The sequence below is a fragment of the Pan paniscus genome, chromosome 23, assembly GCF_029289425.2.
Source record: "Pan paniscus chromosome 23, NHGRI_mPanPan1-v2.0_pri, whole genome shotgun sequence".
Classification (NCBI taxonomy): domain Eukaryota; kingdom Metazoa; phylum Chordata; class Mammalia; order Primates; family Hominidae; genus Pan; species Pan paniscus.
Window position 1 is genome coordinate 48,073,108 of NC_085927.1, and position 18,247 is coordinate 48,091,354.

Below are 18,247 nucleotides of genomic sequence, written 5' to 3' on the forward strand. Positions count from 1 at the left end.
GTGGTACACATGCCTATTGTTCCAGCTACTGAAGAGGCTGAGGTGGGAGGATCACTTGAGGCCAGGAGTTTGAGACCAGGCTGGGCAACATAGCAAGACCCCCATCTCTACAAGAAATTTAAAAGTAAGAAAACAGGCCGGGCGCAGTGGCTCACACCTGTAATCCCAGCACTTTGGGAGGCTGAGGCGGGTGGATCATTTGAGGTCAGGAGTTCAAGACCAGCCTGACCAACATGGTGAAACCCCGTCTCTACTAAAAATACAAAAAACAACAACAACAACAAAAAAACATGGCCCGGGTGCGGTGGCTCATGCCTGTAATCCCAGCACTTTGGGAGGCTGAGGCAGGCGGATCACGAGGTCAGGAGATCGAGACCATCCTGGCTAACACGGTGAAACCCCGTCTCTACTAAAAATACAAAAAAAATTAGCCGGGCATGGTGGCGGGCGCCTGTAGTCCCAGCTACTCGGGAGGCTGAGGCAGAAGAATGGTGTGAAGCCGGGAGGCGGGGCTTGCAGTGAGCTGAGATCGCGCCACTAGACTCCAGCCTGGGCGACAGAGTGAGACTCCGTCTCAAAAAAAAAAAAGAAAAAAAAAACAAAAAACAAAAAAACATAGCTGAGTGTGGTGGCGCATGTCTGTAGTTCTGGCTACTCAGGAGGTTGAGACAAGAGAGAATCGCTTAAACCCGGGAAGCAGAGGTTGCAGTAAGCTGAGATCGCGCCACTGCACTCCAGCCTGGGTGACAGAGCAAGACTCCATCTCAAAAAAAAAAAAAAGAAAAGAAAAGAAAAGAAAACAATTAGCCAGTCATGGTGGTGTGGTTGAGCCCAGGAGTTCGAGGCTGCAGTGAGCTATGATTGCACCACTGCACAATCTAGGTGACACAGACCCTGTCTCAAAAGAAGAAGAAATTTACGGTTAAATTCCCTGGGCATCCCTTTAGTGAACAGACAGTCCCACCCAGAGAGGAAAAAACCCAGATTTCAGAGTAATTTTTCCAGCACTTTCACATTGAGGTCTGATTTTCTACAGCCAAGTAGAAACTATCTTCCCCATGTTTCAGAATGCCCAGGGAGGCAGGGAGAGTGGCTTTCCCAGCCCCCACCTGCAGGCCTAAACCATAACCCTGTGTCTTGTCCTAGGCCTCAAACTCACTAATTTCAACCCAAGCTGCCAGCCCTTCTGGGGCACCCTGAAGAAGGAGTGGAGTATACTGTGGTCTGTGGGTCACGGCAATTGGGGTTTGAATCTAGGTGTCTGTTCTTAGCTGTGGGATCTTTGGTACTTATTTGGTTTCTTACAGTCTCAGTTTACCATCTGCAAAATGAAGATGCTACGGGGCATTACGTGCGAAAAACCCTGGAGACCTGTGGGGCTGCAGGTTTTAACACTCTGAACACACATTTACAGTGGCACAGACCGAGGTGAGGCCAACTCTATGGCTGGGTATGGGGCTGGCTGGGTATGGGGCCCACGGGGTAAGGGACCAGTTGGGCGAAGGTGCAGGATTTGAGTCCGGGAAAGGGCCAGATCACGTAGGTAGGCTGTGTCCACGGGGCTTTCTCCCCTTCTCAGGTTGGGGCTCGGTGCTTTCCCTGCCAAGCCCATGACCCTGAAATGCTGAGCTCAGGCCTGCGGGAAGGGCAGCAGGAAGCTGCGGGAGGACGCAGGCTATTTACCCGCCTCGGGAGGCTGGTGGGAATTCCCCCACCCACACTGCATTCCTGAGTGCTCCCGTCAGCAGCAAGCCAGGCCCCAAGAAGGCATGCGGTACCAGAGAGGCCAGGCACTGTGCCCACAGCCAGCGACCCCCTGCCCCAGGGTCCCTGGCCCTGAGGGTCCCAGGGTGGAGGATAGTCCCAGAGACGCAGGAAGCTCGTCTGAAAGGGGGATCCCAGGAAATCCTGGGAGATGCCTGCAGGAGCGGGGCTGCCAGCATGTGGGCCCCATGGACCTGGTTGACCAAACAGGGAAGGAGCATCGACCGCCTGCGGCCCGGCCGTCCTGGGGTGGGAACTGGCTGGAGGTTGGGGAGACCCTTTGTCCAAGGGGGGCCTGGGTCTTGACCTTGGTCCCTATCAATCCGAACCCCCATCACTGAAAGGTTACACACAGGAAGGAGAGGGTTTCCTAAGCCGCCTGTACCCACAGCCACTCCACCCACCCCAAACCCAAAGCAGGGGGCAGGGAGGAGGAAGGAAAAACCTCACCCACAGGCAGAGATTTCAATACAATCTATATTATCTCATATATATATTTCTTCCTCACTTTATTTGCTCACTTCTGTCACGCATTTAAAATGTCACAGAGACCAAAATAGAGTGGCTTTCTGGTGGAACTCATGGCAGTCATACAACAAGATACAAAACTAGGAGACTCTGTCTTCTCATACATCATACAATTAATTTTTCAAGTATTCTTTATGTACAAAGAGCTACTCTATCTGGAAAGAAAATTAAAAAAAAAAAAGACAAGGTAGGTTATGCATCCTAAGGAGGAGGAGGGGATGGAGCGGTCGGGCACATGTTCCCGTCCCCACGACCCCACAGACCGCTGATTCCCTGCCACTGAGCTCCCCCCACCCTCCATGCAAACAGCAACGCTGGGCAGGCGAAAACCAAGGGGGTGGGAATCAGCAGCACACTTTGGCCTGGAGGGAGAAGGGAAGCCACGTTGGAGAGACAGCTTGGTGAAAGCAGATGGCGGGGCAGGGCCAGGGCTGGTCCTCAGCCTGTGTCTGCACCCACCCTCCCGGGCAGCTTGGGCCCAACTGCTCCGCCCCCGCAAGATGGAGGTGGAGAGCTGGCCTCTGGCACCCACATGCAGGCCTCTGCCACAAGGAAAGGAAGGAGGCCAGGAAGACGGCTGGGCCCCAACTCTCCTCACAGGTGGCAGGGAGGGAACCTGTTCATTCCAGGAAGGACCAAAAGAAAGAATCCCCAGTGAACACCGGCAGGGTCCCTCTCCCTTACCCTACCAGCTTCTCCAGGTGACTGCAGCCCAAACCCAGGGATAATCTGGGTTTTAAATGCCAGGACACTTTGCCTGTAGGGACACGTGTTGTGACACGAGGCTCTTCCTAAGTCAGGAGCTAGTATAAGCCCAGCCTGCTGGGGGTTCCGGAGGCCCCAGGTCTAGAGGTGTGGAGGGGGAGAGGAGGGGCTTGGCGGTCCTGACCACTCCCGAGGCCTGTCCAAGGGCTCTGGGCCCAGCACTGCAGGATCCTGGGAGTGCCAGCAGCTGAACTAAGAGCCCCAGGGAGCGTGTGGGACAGATGGGGAGCCAGGGAGGGGCGCTTTCATATGTGACTAAGGCACAAAAGAGATGGGCCAGGGGCCAGATGGGGTAGAACACCAGGCCCTGTGTGGACAGGGGCCCCGAGAGGAGTCTGGGACCATTCCCCCCACCTCCCAGCTCCCCACCGTGTGGCCACCCCTCCCGGTCTCCCTGCCGGACTGCCTTCCCCCAGAAGCTGGTCTGAAACGTGGAGACTCAGACCTTTCCCCTGAAACGGAAGGGAGAAGCCCCAAAGAGAGAGAGAGGACCCAGCATCAGCCTGGGAAGGAGGGCTGGGAGCCCCTGAGCCCTGGAGCAGCCAGGAAGCAAGGGCTCTGCCCAAAGCTATCGAGGAAGGACCCAAGTGAGCCGGCAGTGCGGGCTGTGGGCTGTCCTTGGTAGGCCAGGGGGAAGGGACATGAGGCAGGCAGAGGTGTGGCCACGACAGGTGGGGATACCCAGGGGCCCAGAAGCCCCTGCTTCAACAGAAGCGGTGCCCAGGGGCCCTGAATGCCCTTCCTGGGTGGGGCCTGTGACTCCTGGTGTCTGGCTCTGATCCTTGCAGCATGCCACAGAGGCCTGGGTCAGGAGGGGAGGACCACAGAGCGCCCACATCCCCACTCCTGCCCGGGGTGAGGTGAATCTAGCACTGGACAAAGGTGGACAGGGGAGGGATGCAGGCGGGAAGAGCCCAGGTCAGACAGGGTATTGCACGGTGTGTGGGGGAGCCACGGCTTGCCGACCTCAGCCTGAGAGTCTCGCGGGGAGGAGGGGCTAGAAGGCTGCAGCCGCTGGTCCACACACAAGCATTGGGGCCTGGGTGCGGCTGGTCCCAGCATGCCCCCAGCACAGGACGGGCAGCAGGGGCATAAGCCTTGCTCCCAGTGTCCTCTGCCCTCGCCCGGGCAGTGCAGGCTGGGCCATGTATAAATATTCCTGAAGGCCCATGGGCGAGCCTGGCTGTCCCCCGTTCCTCTGGAAGCGACATGTGAGTGTTTCTGGTCCAATAAATAAAGGCGGCGTGAGCACTGTGCCAGCTGCCTCCTGGCCTGGTGGTGAGGCTGGAGGTGGGGCACAGCCTGACCGTGGCTATGGCGCCAGCACTTCCGCCACTGCAGCCCGCACCTAGAATTCATCATCAGAGCTGAGCAGGAGAGTCTTCTCGTTGTCGCGGGCGCCACTGAGGCTGTGGGAGCGGGAGAGGCCGTGGGCGCCACCACGCCAGGTGGGCCCAGGCTCCAGGGTGGACTGCTGCGTGTACTGCTGGTAGGCAGGTGAGAAGTTGTGGATGGCGTCCTGCACGATGTCGTGCGGGTTCATGGTCTCCTTGAGGCTGCTGGAGATGCTCTTCATGGGGGCACAGCGGCCTGCCGGGCAGGGAGCGGGAGGGGCAGGTGAGGAGGCTGGGACGGTGAGAGGGAGGTGGCTCAGCCCCTGCCCGTGATCCTGGGACAGACACCCCCCAACCCAAAGCTATGCCCTTCAACCACCCCTTCTGGGACAGAGAATGGGGTCCAGGATATGAGAAGGGGCAGGAAAAAATGGACTTCTTTGGCTGGGGAGCCCCAAGGGGAGGCTCGACTGTGAAGAGGAGCAGACATAAACCCCCACTGGGAGCTGGGCTGGCTGCAGGGAAGGGACCCAGGGTGGAGACTGGCAAGCTATGGGCAGTGAGCCTAGAATGCCCCAGAGAGGCCAGAGCAGGCTCAGCACCGACTGAAGTTGGGGCATGTGGGGCCAGAGGGCCTGGAAGCCAGGGGTGCCCGGTTCCACAGGCGCCAGGCGCGTCCCCCACCACCGGGGGAAGTGCTGTGCTCCCTCTACTCTGGAGATCAGGACCAGGCTGGCCTGCACCCCCAGGGGAGCAGATGCGACTCACTGGCTCCCTCTAAGATGGCTTCCTCCTCATCTCTCTAATCAACTGTCCCCATCCTCAGGGGCTCAGAGCAGAAAGGTGGCCCAGGACACCTGGATGTAAGGGACGAGCCCACCCCTGGAACCCAGGATTCCTGACTCAGCTTGTGAACTCTTGGAAACATCGTGAAATGCCCCGATATCCCATGAACAGCACTGTGCCCCCAGAAGAAGGCGGGGCATATTCCAGAACGAGAGACCAGGACGGAAGCAGGCAAGCTCTACAGAGGGTGGCCCTTGACAGGTGCTCTGGGCGCTCCCACCCAGGGGGTGCCGGTGGGGAGGAGATGAGGACACGGAGAAGAGCTACAGAGAGATGCATGCCAGTGACAGTGACCAGAACTGACATGCAGGACAGACATGCAGACCAAGAGCGGGACCTACCGTAAGGGCCGTATGTTGGCACTGCCCACGGCCAAACCCCGGGCAAAAGCAGGGCAAGGGGGGCGGGGAGAGAAGCCAAAGAAATAGAGAAGACAAGAGACAGCTGAGTGAACAATGTGTGCCCACCAACGAGGCCCACCAGCACGACACACCACACACCCTGTCCCCACCCCCCCAGGCCCCACAGGGCACCCAGGAAGCTCCAGGTGCCTCCTGGGGCCTGGCAGGGGGGATATCCACCTAGGGATGCCTCCTCCCCTGGTGTTCACGCCAACAGGAAACATCCGTCTGGCGACTGAGTTCCGCCTCCACTTCTAGGTCAGGACGTCCCATCCCCACTTCTTCCCCGGCTAGCCTGGGGCCACATCCGCACCTCACATTTTACAAACCTCACAACACTTCCCAGACCAGGACATGGAGGCTCAGAGGGAGGGGTTACAATCGCACAGCTGAGCCAGCTCTGCACCTAAGCCTATCCTGAGGGCTAAGGGTCTGGGCCTGGGTTAGAGGGTAGCAGGGGGCTCAGGACCAGTGGGGAGGCAGAAGAGGGCAAGCAGCTTCCCCGGCCGGGCGTGGGTATGTCTAGAGGGACAGCTCAGGCCAGGCAGCAGAGCCCCTCTGCTGAGCCCCAGTGGTGCAGGAATGGTTCTCTGCCATGGGCCCCCTTGCTCCTTGGGGTGGCCCCAGGCCCCAGGCCCAAGGATGATGTTCCCACGGGCACAGGGTATACCACACCAGGTCCAAGGGACATTGCCCTCAACGCTGGGTGTGTGTTTGCTAGATCCTTCCAACTGGGCCACCAGGTGGCAACCCCTGGCCTTTGTGCACCTGCTCTTTGGGCACAGAGTAGGTCTTCCCCCACCAGGGAAGGCACAGAGGAAGGGGGGTGGGAAGTGGGCCGCGGAGCCCCGCTGCAGGCAGACATTTCTACAGTCCACACCACCCACCACGGAGCCTGTGTGGGGCCTGCAGGTAGGCCCTGGGGAAGTGGGTTTCTTGCCTCCAGCCACTCGGGCAGACAGCTGGCAGCAGCCAGGCTCCTTGGTGGATGTGTCAGAGAAGGAGGCTCCCCTCTCCCCAGTCCCTCCTGCCCCTTTACTGGCTCAATCAGTCTCCGGCATTCCCAGCCTCCTCTCCCCCATCCTCCAAGGACAACCCCCTTCTGCCCAGTGGCCAGAGGCAGCCCTTCCAGCCCAGTGGAGCATCCCGGGCAGCAGCACTTTCACATCACCCTGGGAGTGCTTAAAGCACAGAACTCTCACAGCACACCCAGCCTGCCAGCCCGGACCCATTACAGCGGGATCTCCGAGGGTGGGGCTGGGTATCAGCACTTTCAAAAGCTCTCCAGGGCATTTTCCAGTACAACTGGGGCTACTTACCACTGTTCTAGCAAGGAGGAAGATTCGCAGGTGTAAAAGAAAGCTGTTAAAACGTATTACCATCCGAGTCTGTTTCTCAGAAGTATTCTTTTTTTTCTTTCTTTCTTTTTTTTGAGACGGAGTCTTGCTCTGTCACCCAGGCTGGAGTGCAATGGCACAATCTCGCTCACTGCAAGCTCCGCCTCCTGGATTCACGCCATTCTCCTGCCTCAGCCTCCCGAGTAGCTGGGACTACAAGCACCCGCCACCACGCCCAGCTAATTTTTTGTATTTTTAGTAGAGACAGGGTTTCACCGTGTTAGCCAGGATGGTCTCGATCTCCTGACCTTGTGATCCACCCGCCTCGGCCTCCCAAAGTGCTGGGATTACAGGCGTGAGCCACCGTGCCCGGCCAGAAGTATTCTTTTTTTAAAAAATAGTATATGAGATGAAGGAATTACAGGACAAAATGGTAACCACAGTGTTGGGAGTTAGAAGCCCGAGGGAATCTGTCTATTCATTACAGTCTCTGTCTGTATCAGCCCTGGACCGCCACACTTGGACCTGCTGCAAGGGACAGGTGGCCTGAGCTTCCAGGACCGAATCGGTCGTGCTGGTGGCACCTGCTCTTCCCTGACCTCTGTGGCCCCATTCCTGCGTATAGAGTGGGGATCCCATGTCCTGACCCAGCCGCACCTGTAGGATGCTGGGAGGTGGGAGGGTCCTGGGATGTTTGGGGCTCCCTGCTTCTCCCAGCGGGGGTCGCCTAGGACCCTGGCTCATACCTTGTGCGTCCAGCCTCTTGTCAGCATAGACCTTGTAGGTGAAGGCGTGCCGCAGGGCCAGGGCTGCAAAGAACATCTCCACACAGATGATGAAGTCCTGGTAGCCGGCAGCCACGGTGCCCTCGCCCACCGACACGCGGGCCGAGTGGATTTTGGGGATGGCCCCACACTTCTCCAGGATGGCCAGGAGCATGCCTGGATGGGGAGGCACGGGTGTCTGGACCCAGAATGATTCCTTTCCTGCTCCCCCTTCTTCCACAATGCCCCATTCAGCTGCCCACATGCCCCAGTGAGGATGTGAGCAGGGCCACAGCTGCTCCTGCAGGGCAGGGGTAGTGACACAAGGCCACAGCCTCCGGAAACCCCACTCTCCCAGCTCTTTGCCACCGAAACAGATGCCAGCAATTACGCAGGGTCTCCTGGGCCCTCTCATCCATGTAGCGGCCCCGCCAAAGCTCTCCCTAGCCCCTGGGAAAGGCCCTCGAGGGCTCAGATTTCACCCCCAGCAAGTGCCCAGTGGGCTGAGGCCCCTCTGAACAGGCCCTACAGGCACCAGGGACCATAAGCAGAAGGGGCAGCAGGAAGCGCAGAGGACAGGGTGGCATGGGCAGCCTCCAGGTGCTGGGAGGGGGCTCACCTTGCCAGAAGGAAAGAAAGATGACGGACTTGACCATGAAGAACTTGAGGACGGGGCTGTAGGGGCTGAGCAGCTCCCGGGTGGCGAAGTAGAAGAGGAAGAGGGCGTAGAGGGCCAGGCTGACGGAGATGTTGTAGATGATGGTCACGTAGAGGTAGCCACTGGTGACGCTGCGGGACGGGGAGCATTTTCTGGCTGGGACAGACCCTTGGAGGGAAGGGGCTCTCCTCGACTGCACCACACACAGTCCCCATGGCTCTCAGCCCCACACCTCCAGCAGAGCTCAACGAGCCACTGAAGGGGTCAGAATGGGTGATCAAAGCGACAGACGGGGTGGGGGTATATGGGGTGCGCCTGCAGGCCAGACCAGCTCTACTGCCTCTGCGTGGCTCGCGGACTTGTCTAAGCCCTGGTGCCCACACTCCTAACGTTGGACACCAGTGTGGAAGCCAGGGCCGGGCCCGAGGCCATAGCCTGACACTCAGATAACAGGCGTCAAAATAGGTGACGCTGCTCAGCTCTGCTGCCTTTTCACTTGGTCGGCTGCATCCCCCTGACCTCCTTTTGCCCACCTGCCCTGGCAGGGCTGTTACACAGTTCACAGACAGTGTGTGCCGAGAGCTTGAAAGCACAGGGCTAGACACATGGTCACTTTTTTTTTTTTTTTTTTTTAGATATGGAGTTTTGTTCTTGTCACCCAGGCTAGAGTGCAATGGCGTGATCTTGGCTCACCGCAACCTCTGCCTCCTGGGTTCAAGCGATTCTCCTGCCTCAGCCTCCCGAGTAGCTGGGATTATAGGCACCCGTCACCATGCCCGGTTAATTTTTTGTATTTTTAGTAGAGATGGGGTTTCACCATGTTGGCCAGGCTGGTCTTGAACTCCTGACCTCAGGTGATCTACCCGCGTTGGCCTCCCAAAGTGCTAGGATTACAGGCGTGAACCACTGTGCCCAGCCACGGGGTCACTTTCACTAAGCCCAGAATGAAATGGGTGTGGACAATTTACACACCAGGGGCTTTGTATCTGTGGACTTGAGCCGACCTCTTGGGGCTCTGACCTTCTCGCTCCCTGCCTCAGCAGTGGTCACTGTCCCTTTGTGGCCCATCCCTTCATGGTACCACTCTGCAGCCTGGACATGAACGTGACTGCTGCCAATGGCTCACTCCGGGGCTGGCAGCGGGGCCAACTGCAAGGGTGTCCACTGCTGGGCTCAGACTTCAGGGGGGTTGTGAGCACCAGACACCCAGGAAGGTCATGGCTATGCGGCCACTCTGGCTGCCCCCTTCCCTGAGCCAAGGCACCAGCCTGCGCCAACACTCCTCCCACACACCCCGGGGAGCACCCGCTGCTTACTCAAAGTCCCCATCCCGGTACTTGCCGAAGGCCTGGAGGACCACAGTGCTGACCGCCATGAGTGGCTTCACCACACAGAACTGCAGGGTGGCCTGTTGGGGGGAAAAGGAGGTTGAGTGTGGAGGAGGAGCACAGAAGGCATGAAGCAAGCCCTGCCTCTGGCAGACGGAACTGTACCGGATGGAGGGACAGAGAGGATGAAGGAGACGGAGAGGACGGAGGGGATGGAGGGACGAAGGGATGGAGGGGATGGAAGGATAGAAGAGATGGGGGAGATGGGGGGTGGCTACGTGTCCTGCTCCCAGGGGACTGCTGTCTGCGCGGGGCGGCGGACAGAACATGTAGGAGATGCAGCCAGCGCAATGCCGTATGTGATATGAGCATGTGGAGGAAGGGAGGAAGGGAGGAACGGTGTGGCAGGGCACGATGGAGGCAGGAGACAGGAGATGCACACAAGGAAGCTTCTCGAGCCAGGACCATCAGGTGGGTGCCGGAGATGAGAGGCTCGACAGGCAGAGGGGGCAGCTTGCACCAAGGCCCCAAGGCAGAGGGTAGACAGGTGCAAGGGGCTGCGCACTAGAGAGGTGGCTGAGGAGATGGGCAGGGCCAGATCCTGGAGACCTTGGTGCCCGGGGCAAGGCTAGGGCCCTGCTCAAGGAACCAGCCACCGGGAAGCCGGCGCAGGTGAGGGCCTCCTCCCATCCTCCATGTCCACCCCCCATCTGGTTCCTAGCCCTACTCTCTGGGCCTGGGTCCAGGGTTTCTGGTCAGCAGAGGTCACTCTGGGGATGGAGGTGACCTGCAGGAGCCCAGAGCACGTGGACTCCAGAGTCTCGAAATCTGAGTTTGAACTCTGGGGACAGCTTGGGCAGACACTTGGCCTCTGAGCACAGACTCCCTGATGAAAAGGATGTAGTCACTCCCCACACCACAGGGCCACTGCTGCGGGGATGGCACAGCCAGGAAGCGCAGCATCTTCTCGGGAGTCTCCCGCCTCTGTACATGCACTAACGGCGCCTGCTAGCTGGCTGAGCCACGGAAAGAGTTCCTCAGCCAGGTTTTCCCGATTCCCTACGGGCGGACCCATGGTGCCCATAACATCACTAGTATCACCATTATCTTGAAAGCAAACAAATCTAAGCCCTAAGACCCCTTCTGAGGAGCTGGGGGAGGTGGTGGTTAAATCCAATCCAAAAGGCTCAACTAGTGTAGCTGCAAAGAGGACGAGGAGCCTGGAGTGGGAACCGTGATCCGTGAAACCTGCAGCTTCTGCCCCAACTGGGGATCTGAGTGGGTCTTGCAGGGGAGCCCCAGGCAGCCCACACCATGGGGCTGCCATACGGAGAGGCCCGCGTGATGGGGCAGACGTGCAGTCCCACTCTCAGAAAGCCCCACAGAACGTCCCTGGCCCTGTCATCCCGCCTAGAGAAGTGGGACTGGCACCTTCTGGGGAAAAGGGAAGAACGGCAGTTTGCATGAGTTCCAGTTATGAGCCTAGCAACAGGCTGGTGTTTCCCTGGGTCAGCTCACCTGGTACTCATGACAGCCCCCTGACGTGGGTGCTGTCATTATCCCCATGGTACAGGTGAGGAAACTGAGGCAGAGAGAAGCTGAAGCAGCAGCAGAGCCCAGGCCAGCAGGCCCCAGAATCATCACCTGACCATACCCTGGACCAGTCAGCAGTTCCCAGGCTGGGCTGGACATCAGAACCCCCAGGGAGCTTTAGACATGTGCCAGGTTCCAGGGCTCCATTCCAGAACTTCTCCTATGGGCTAGGGTAGTGAGTGGGTGGTTGATCTGGGAATCTCTACTTTAAGTAGGGAATCTCTCCAGAAGGTCTGGATATTGAGCACTGGCCCTAAGGAGTCAAAGGCCTGTCTCTGTGCCCCTAGGACAAAGCTGTGGGGTGTGCTCTCTCGCCCTGGTAAAGAAAGGAAGAGGCCTCTTTTGTTCTCTTTCTTCTTATATCTCTCCCTGCCACTGCCAGGAACAAGAACAGAACATCTGAGCCCACAGGGCTGGGGAATAATTTCTAACAAGGCCACACTAGCTAACAATCATGAAATCAAAATTTTGTAGACAATATAATCATCAAACAAGGCAGTGAGTCACAGCTGGCCGGAACCTGGGTGGCTGCACCAACTGGTAAACAATGGCTCTCAATGCCCCACCCTGAACCCAGGATAGTTTTAACTCTTTCCCTGCAGGTCCAGTGGTGAGATTCTGAATTTAGGAACATGCTAGGGAAGGAAGGTCTGGAAGCAGAACTGGAGACTTGGCATGTTCAGGTGGAGGCTTTGTGGGTGTGCCCGCCCTGTGGCCTGGGCCCTGCACAGAAGGGAGCAGCAGGCCCCGCCCTCCGGGGCCATCGTGACTTGGCTGTGGGTTTCATGTACTTTCGTGACTACTCTTGGCGAAGCTGGAGGGGCTGACATGACAGAGCCCCTACGGAGCCCCAGAGGAGACTAATGCAAGGTCATGAAGAGTGGGTGTGATCCCCTCAGACTCTGCCTCCCTGAACAGGAGGCCGTGGGCTCCACCACGCCGGGCTGAAAGCTCTACATCCATGACCTCATCTGATCCTCACAACCATCTCTCGAGAGGAGTATCATTACACTCATTTTACAGTGGAGGAAACTAAAGCTCAGAGAGGGCAAGCCAATTATCCAAGGTCACACAGTCAGAGGAAAAGCTGGAAATCAGGCTCAGATGGTCAGACACCCAGGCCCACACACTGAGCGACCCCACCACACTGCCCCCACCCAGGCTACTCTAGACCACAGGGAGGTCAGCCCAGGAAGCTAGAGCGGCTGGATTGCCAACCAGGAAATGCAGGGAGAGACGGAGAGACGGCAAAGGCCTGTTCTGGCGTGTGTCTTTAATGCCAAAACCCTCCTGCCCCCTAGCTGCAGCTGATGAGAAGTTTTCATATGGAGGTTCTAGAATCCCCATGCACTTCTGATTTTCACACACACTGAGACTTGGTCACACGAGCAAGAGTCTGGGATCAGCTCTTGCCCATAGTGCAACAGACACTCCCAGGATGTCGGTCACTGCCCCTCCAAGCACACCCTGCTAATGTGGTATCTGCCTAACAGCTTCGGGGGGTGGGTGCTGGGGGCCTGGGGTGCCTCATAGGAAAGGGGACCTCTAAGGTGGGGCCCAGGGCAGCCCACAGCAGGGCCTCCCAGACCCCACCCTGCTCCTCCTGACCTAGGCAGCTGCTGGGGGCACACACCTGTTTGCAGAACCTCAGAAATCCGATGGAATAAGTCTTTCCCCAGAGGCAGCAGGTGCCATACACACAGCTGGACCTGGAAGAGACAAGCATAGCAGGCAGTGGCAGTGAGTGAAGAGCCAGGACTTGGGAACAGTGGGGTGGGGAAGGCCGCCCTCCCACCCATCCAGACGAGCTGGGGCACACATTCTGGGCAGACTTTGAACCCGAGGCCAAGCACAGGGAGAGGCATGGCAGGGCATCCGCACATGCCATAGGCGGAGGGACACAGGGCTGCACTGGCCCTGGGGTGACAAACCAACTTGGAGAGCTCTGAATGTAAAAACTGCAGGAGGCAGAAACAGACAGGAAAGCACTAAGACTGAGACAGGAAGAGACAGAGAGAGAAAGACTGAGCCGCAGAGGCCCTCCTAAAACGCCCAGAAGAATGGCGTTGCTCAGGAAATGTGGTGAGGCACAGCAGGTCAAGGTCACGGGCAGACATGGTCTGTGTCCAGCTGGTGCCAGGACGGCTCGAGGTACACCAGGCCCAGGAAACGGGGTGGTTTAGGGCTCCGGGAAGACTCCATACTCACTCAATGGGTTTTCCTCTGATCTCCGACATGATGGAACTTTCTCCTCCTAGGTACTCATAGCACAGGCTCAGGAAATTATAGATGACCAAGGCTGCGAAGAGAGTGTCCAGGAGAAACCAGTCAAATCAGCAGAATGGGTCCACAGATGCTGGGATCCTAAACAGCAATGGAGGTGAAAGAGCCACAGCCGTGTGTGGCAACAGGGAGGAGGCTGGGGGACATAAGGTTGTGCAAAAGGAGCCCGTCAAGAACACAGACATCTGACCTCCCACTCCTAAGTTCAAAACCCGGCACACCTAAATTATCTTACCCCGGGATGCACCCCTGCACTGGCGTAATACTATGAAGGGACTGTCGTGAGTTCAGGGTTATGTGGGGAGGCCAGAGGAGGCTGAGGTAAGGGTGGGTACTCAGGAGGTTTGGGAGGGCTGGCAGTGTCCACCCTGGGGCGAAACAGTATTGCCTTTATTAGTTTTTCCGGGCGCAGTGGCATGCGCCTGTGGTCCCAGCTACTGCTGCGGCAGGAGGACGTCTTGAGTCTGGGAGTTCTGGGCTGTAGTGTGCTACACCGATCTGGTGTCTGCACCAAGTCTGGCAGCAGTACGGTGACCTCCTGGGAGTGGGGGATCACCAGGCTGCCTAAGGAGGGGTGAACCAGCCCAGGTTGGAAACAGAGCAAGTCAAACTCCAGAGTGGGATCGCACCTCTGAACAGCCACTGCACTCCAGCCTGGGCAACGTAGCGAGACCTCATCTCTAATGTATTTATAAATAAATATTTGTCTTACATACTTGTGTGTTACAGGTCACAATTTTATAAGATAACAACAAAACAGTCTCTGTGAAAATCTTGGGAGAAATTCCAAGCAGGAGTGAGAGGGCAGAACCTTCATCCAGTCAACAACCTGTAGCGGTATCCGGAATACGCACAGCACTATGAGCTACAACAAAGCACACGGCAGCACACAGAACACAGTAAAAACCTCGGGAAGCTTGGGCTGCTCATTCTAAATTGGGACTCGGCTCAACATCTCCACAAAGACCCAAAATTTGCCACAGGGAGTGATGGCACAGCAAGTCTGCTGTAAATGTTGATGCTATAAATACAGCAACACGCTGTAACGGGTCTCCTGGTCAGGGGGTTCCTTCTGGGTCAGCAAAATGAAGGCTGCTGCCTGCAGGGTGCTAGAGGCAAATGGACATGCCAGGATGGAGGAGAGTGTGGAGAAGAGGGGGAAAAGGGGTGCAGCAGAGGGTACCCAAAAGGAAAGAACGCAAGAGGAAGAGCCAGGGTGAGGACATGGGAATGAGGATGGGCATCCAGTAAAGGCACAAGGCCAAGGGGAAGGGCAGAACACGGTCAGAACAGGTCGAGGGAGCCACGGTGGCCCTCCAGCCAGAGGGCTTCTTCTCATCCGACCCCGCCAGCCCCTGCAGCACAGAGTCCTTTCAGGCTCCCTGGTGCCGCTCAGCTTGGCACTTGATCTTTCAATGGGTGACCTGGTCCCTGCCCAAGCTCCCGCCACTCCCGAGCAGCACTAATGCTGCGCTTCTCCCCAGAGCAGGTTCTCTTATCCTTCGGTGCTTCTGCACTCCCAGATCCCAGAGGTTCTAGCACCCTTCCCGCTGTACTCTCAGGATCCATCAACCCCAGCTGGGATGGCACCCAGTGTGACAAGTCCCCGGTGACCATCGTGGAGGTGAGTGCCCTCCTACCCACGGAACCTGATTTGCAGACACTTCCCACCCTGTGTCACAATGACTGGTCTCCCCCTCTCTCCTTCCTCAGGACACAGGTGCCACTCGTGGCACACACGGGGCACACCACAACAGTTTCACTGACTGAACTGGAGCGTGGAAAGCCCTGGTGATGTTTTTTAGGCAAAGCTGGCCTTCAGCGATTTGGAAAGGAACACATTTGCGGCATTTTATGCTACTCACGGTTGCCCTAATCCATTAAGGGCTCCCATCTCCAGGTGGCATCCCCATGTATATGTCCCCCAGCACTGACCACGCCTTGTTGTGACTGTCCCTTCACCCTTCACACATATACAGCAGAGGTATGCGATGTGTGTGAGCCTCTTTGGGTTCAGTTTCCTCATCTATCAAAGGGGATCACAGGAGCACCAACTTGGCAGGTGGCTGTGAGGCGTGAGCATGAAAGTGTTCAGAAGTGTGTCCGGGGCTCACTGCGCTGGGTGTTGGCTGTCACGACCATTACCGTCTATCTGCTGCCTGCAGGGCCAGGAGCCCCTAGACAGGGCTGAGGGCCGTGCGTACTGCCTGCCTGTGCTGGAGGCAGCTCAGGATGTCTCAGGACAGACAAGTCTCCACCAATCTCCAGATGACTCTTCACCAGCAAGAACTATGGGGCAAAGGGAAAGGGGTGGGCATTAAGCTAAACCTGATGTCAGCCTGCCAGTAACCTCTGTTCAAAACCTCACAAGGCCAAGCACAATGACCGTGTCCATTCTAAGCCGGGTCCAGCTATATCATGATAGTTGTATTTATTTTTTTGTTTTTGTTTTTTGTTTTTGCTTTTCTTGAGACAGAGTCTCGCTCTATCCCCTAGGCTGGAGTGCAGTGGCACGATCTTGGCTCACTGCAACCTCCACCTCTAGAGTTCAAGTGGTTCTCCTGTCTCAGCCTCCGGAGTAACTGGGATTACAGGCGCATACCACCACACCCAGCTAATTTTATATTTGTAGTACAGACAGGGTTTTACCATGTTGGCCAGGGTGGTCTTGAACTCCTGACCTCAGGTGATCCGCCCACCTCGGCCTCCCAAAGTGCTGGGATGACAGGCGTGAGCCACCGTGCCCGGCCGACGGTTGCATTTTCTAAAGACTGCCACACCTCGTGATGCTGACACCCCTCCTCTGAGAGGTGGGGTCTTGTTCCCTCCCTTTGTATCTAGTGGCCCTGAGTAACCACAGCCAAAGTGATGTTTTGTGACATCTGATGTAGGGGTTGGAAGAGGCCTCTTTCCTCTGGCTCTTTTTCCCTTGAATGCCTGTCCTTGCACCCAGTCACCATGCAGCGGGGAAGCACGAGCTAGCCTTTGGAGACACCGCACAGAGAGGCTCATGTGAGGGAACCGAGGCCTTCAGCTGACAGCCAGCATCAACTGCCAGGCACACAAGGGAGTGAGCCTTCAGGTGATTTGCCCCAGCCTTCACACTCTCCTGCCAAGGCCCAGAGGTCATGGAGCAGGGACAAACTATCTCCCCTGCACCCAGTCCAAATTCTTGACCTATAATATCCATGAAGAAACTGGATGGTTGTTTTACACTAGTGTGTTTTGGCAGTAGTTATTTGCACAGCCATGGTAAGTGGAATACAGATAAAACCATGACTGAAGCTCCTGGGACGTGCTGTGATCACTCACGCCTGCATGCAATGGTACATTCTGGTCCCTCTGCTCACCGCAGAGGCAGACCCCACTGAGACGCCGCCTCTTCTGTCCTGCACCCTGCTTACTTCACACACCACCCCTCTCTGGGCTCTGCCTGATCCCTCTGGCACAAAAGCAACATTAAGTAAGGTAAAGAGCCATGGGCCCTGGAGACAGCCTGCCTTGGTTGTGAACTGTGGTCCCACCTCTTAGGAGCTGTGTGGCCTCAGGCAAGTGTCTTAAGCACTCCATGCCCGAATCTCCTCATCTGTAAGCGGGATAACTCCTCCCTTGGTGGGGTCAGGGGCTGTGAATGTGCAGAGCCTTAGATGAGCTGAGGGCACAGTCAAGAGTCCACGGTGTGTTACCTACTGCTTTTTCCAGACTGTAAACTCCTTGCAGGTAGAATGCAGTCCTACCTCCAATGACTACCGGAGGGCCTGGCAGCTACAAACATGCCATCAACACTGAAGGAAGGAATGGACAGACGTACATGGACCATCTCCCCAGGGGAGCCTGCCATGACAACAGGCTCAGGCAGGGCAGGAGGGGACACCCCACTCTCATTCCAACACTGGAGGAGCCCCTCTCAGAGGCTGGCCCCAAGACTATCAGCTTTCCAGTGTCGAACAACAAAACCCTCCAGGGAAGCCACAGGGGCCCCAGGCCCATAAGCCCTCTCTATCTGGAAGCTCCCTCCCGGGAGAGCCCATCCCTGCAGTCCTCTCCCAAGAAAGGCTTGGCATCTGGGCTCGTGTCCTTTCCTGCATCAAAACACATGTCAGCAGTCAGCACACTTTTGAATTACGTGGCCGAGGTCCCTCCGTAACCGGCTCTGCACACAACTGATCAGAATCATCAAATGTCATCATCCCTCTCAGTTCAAGATTCTTGACCTTTTGGAGGTGCTCTGGGGCCAGCCAGTCTGTAAAGTACCAATTTGCTGACAGTTCCCTTTAAACAATCATTAGTGAGTCGATAATGGACTCCCTAATTCTTGGAGAAGATGAGACAGAATCTCCTCAGACGTGACGCAACCAGCCCAAGCCTGGCCCCACTGACCAACTGGACACATCAGTCTCCCTCCTGGAAAGTACACAGCCATGTGAAACACCACCTCCAACATCCCAGCAAAGGTGTTTAAAATGGAAAACTCAACACATCCCCTGGAAACAAATAAAAGATGCGTGCGTGGATGTAAGAAGAGCGGAGAAGCTGAGACGGGGCTGGAGGGAGGTGCTTGACCGGGAAGCTCACTGCCCACCGCCCTTCCCACCACGGCTCCAGTACCAGACCCCTGGAGAGGCCTCGGAGACACACAATGACTC

At 57.0% G+C, this 18,247-nt stretch overlaps 1 protein-coding gene across 11 annotated transcripts in view; it reads right to left on the reverse strand.

Annotated features, from left to right (window-relative positions):
* Window positions 1-18,247, reverse strand: part of TMEM184B (transmembrane protein 184B) — a 56,176-nt gene that overhangs the window by 996 nt on the left and 36,933 nt on the right. For 4 of the 11 annotated variants that reach the window (XM_055105704.2, XM_055105702.2, XM_055105705.2 and 1 more), the window contains 7 exons: window positions 13,527-13,617; window positions 12,952-13,027; window positions 9,714-9,805; window positions 8,359-8,528; window positions 7,722-7,916; window positions 5,579-5,599; window positions 2,224-4,647 (listed from right to left, as the gene is read on the reverse strand). In XM_055105704.2, coding sequence (XP_054961679.1) covers window positions 4,406-4,647; window positions 5,579-5,599; window positions 7,722-7,916; window positions 8,359-8,528; window positions 9,714-9,805; window positions 12,952-13,027; window positions 13,527-13,617 — 887 coding nt within the window. In that variant the 3' untranslated portion in view covers window positions 2,224-4,405. The other 7 variants (XM_034948886.2, XM_055105703.2, XM_063603302.1 and 4 more) reach the window with 3 other exon arrangements.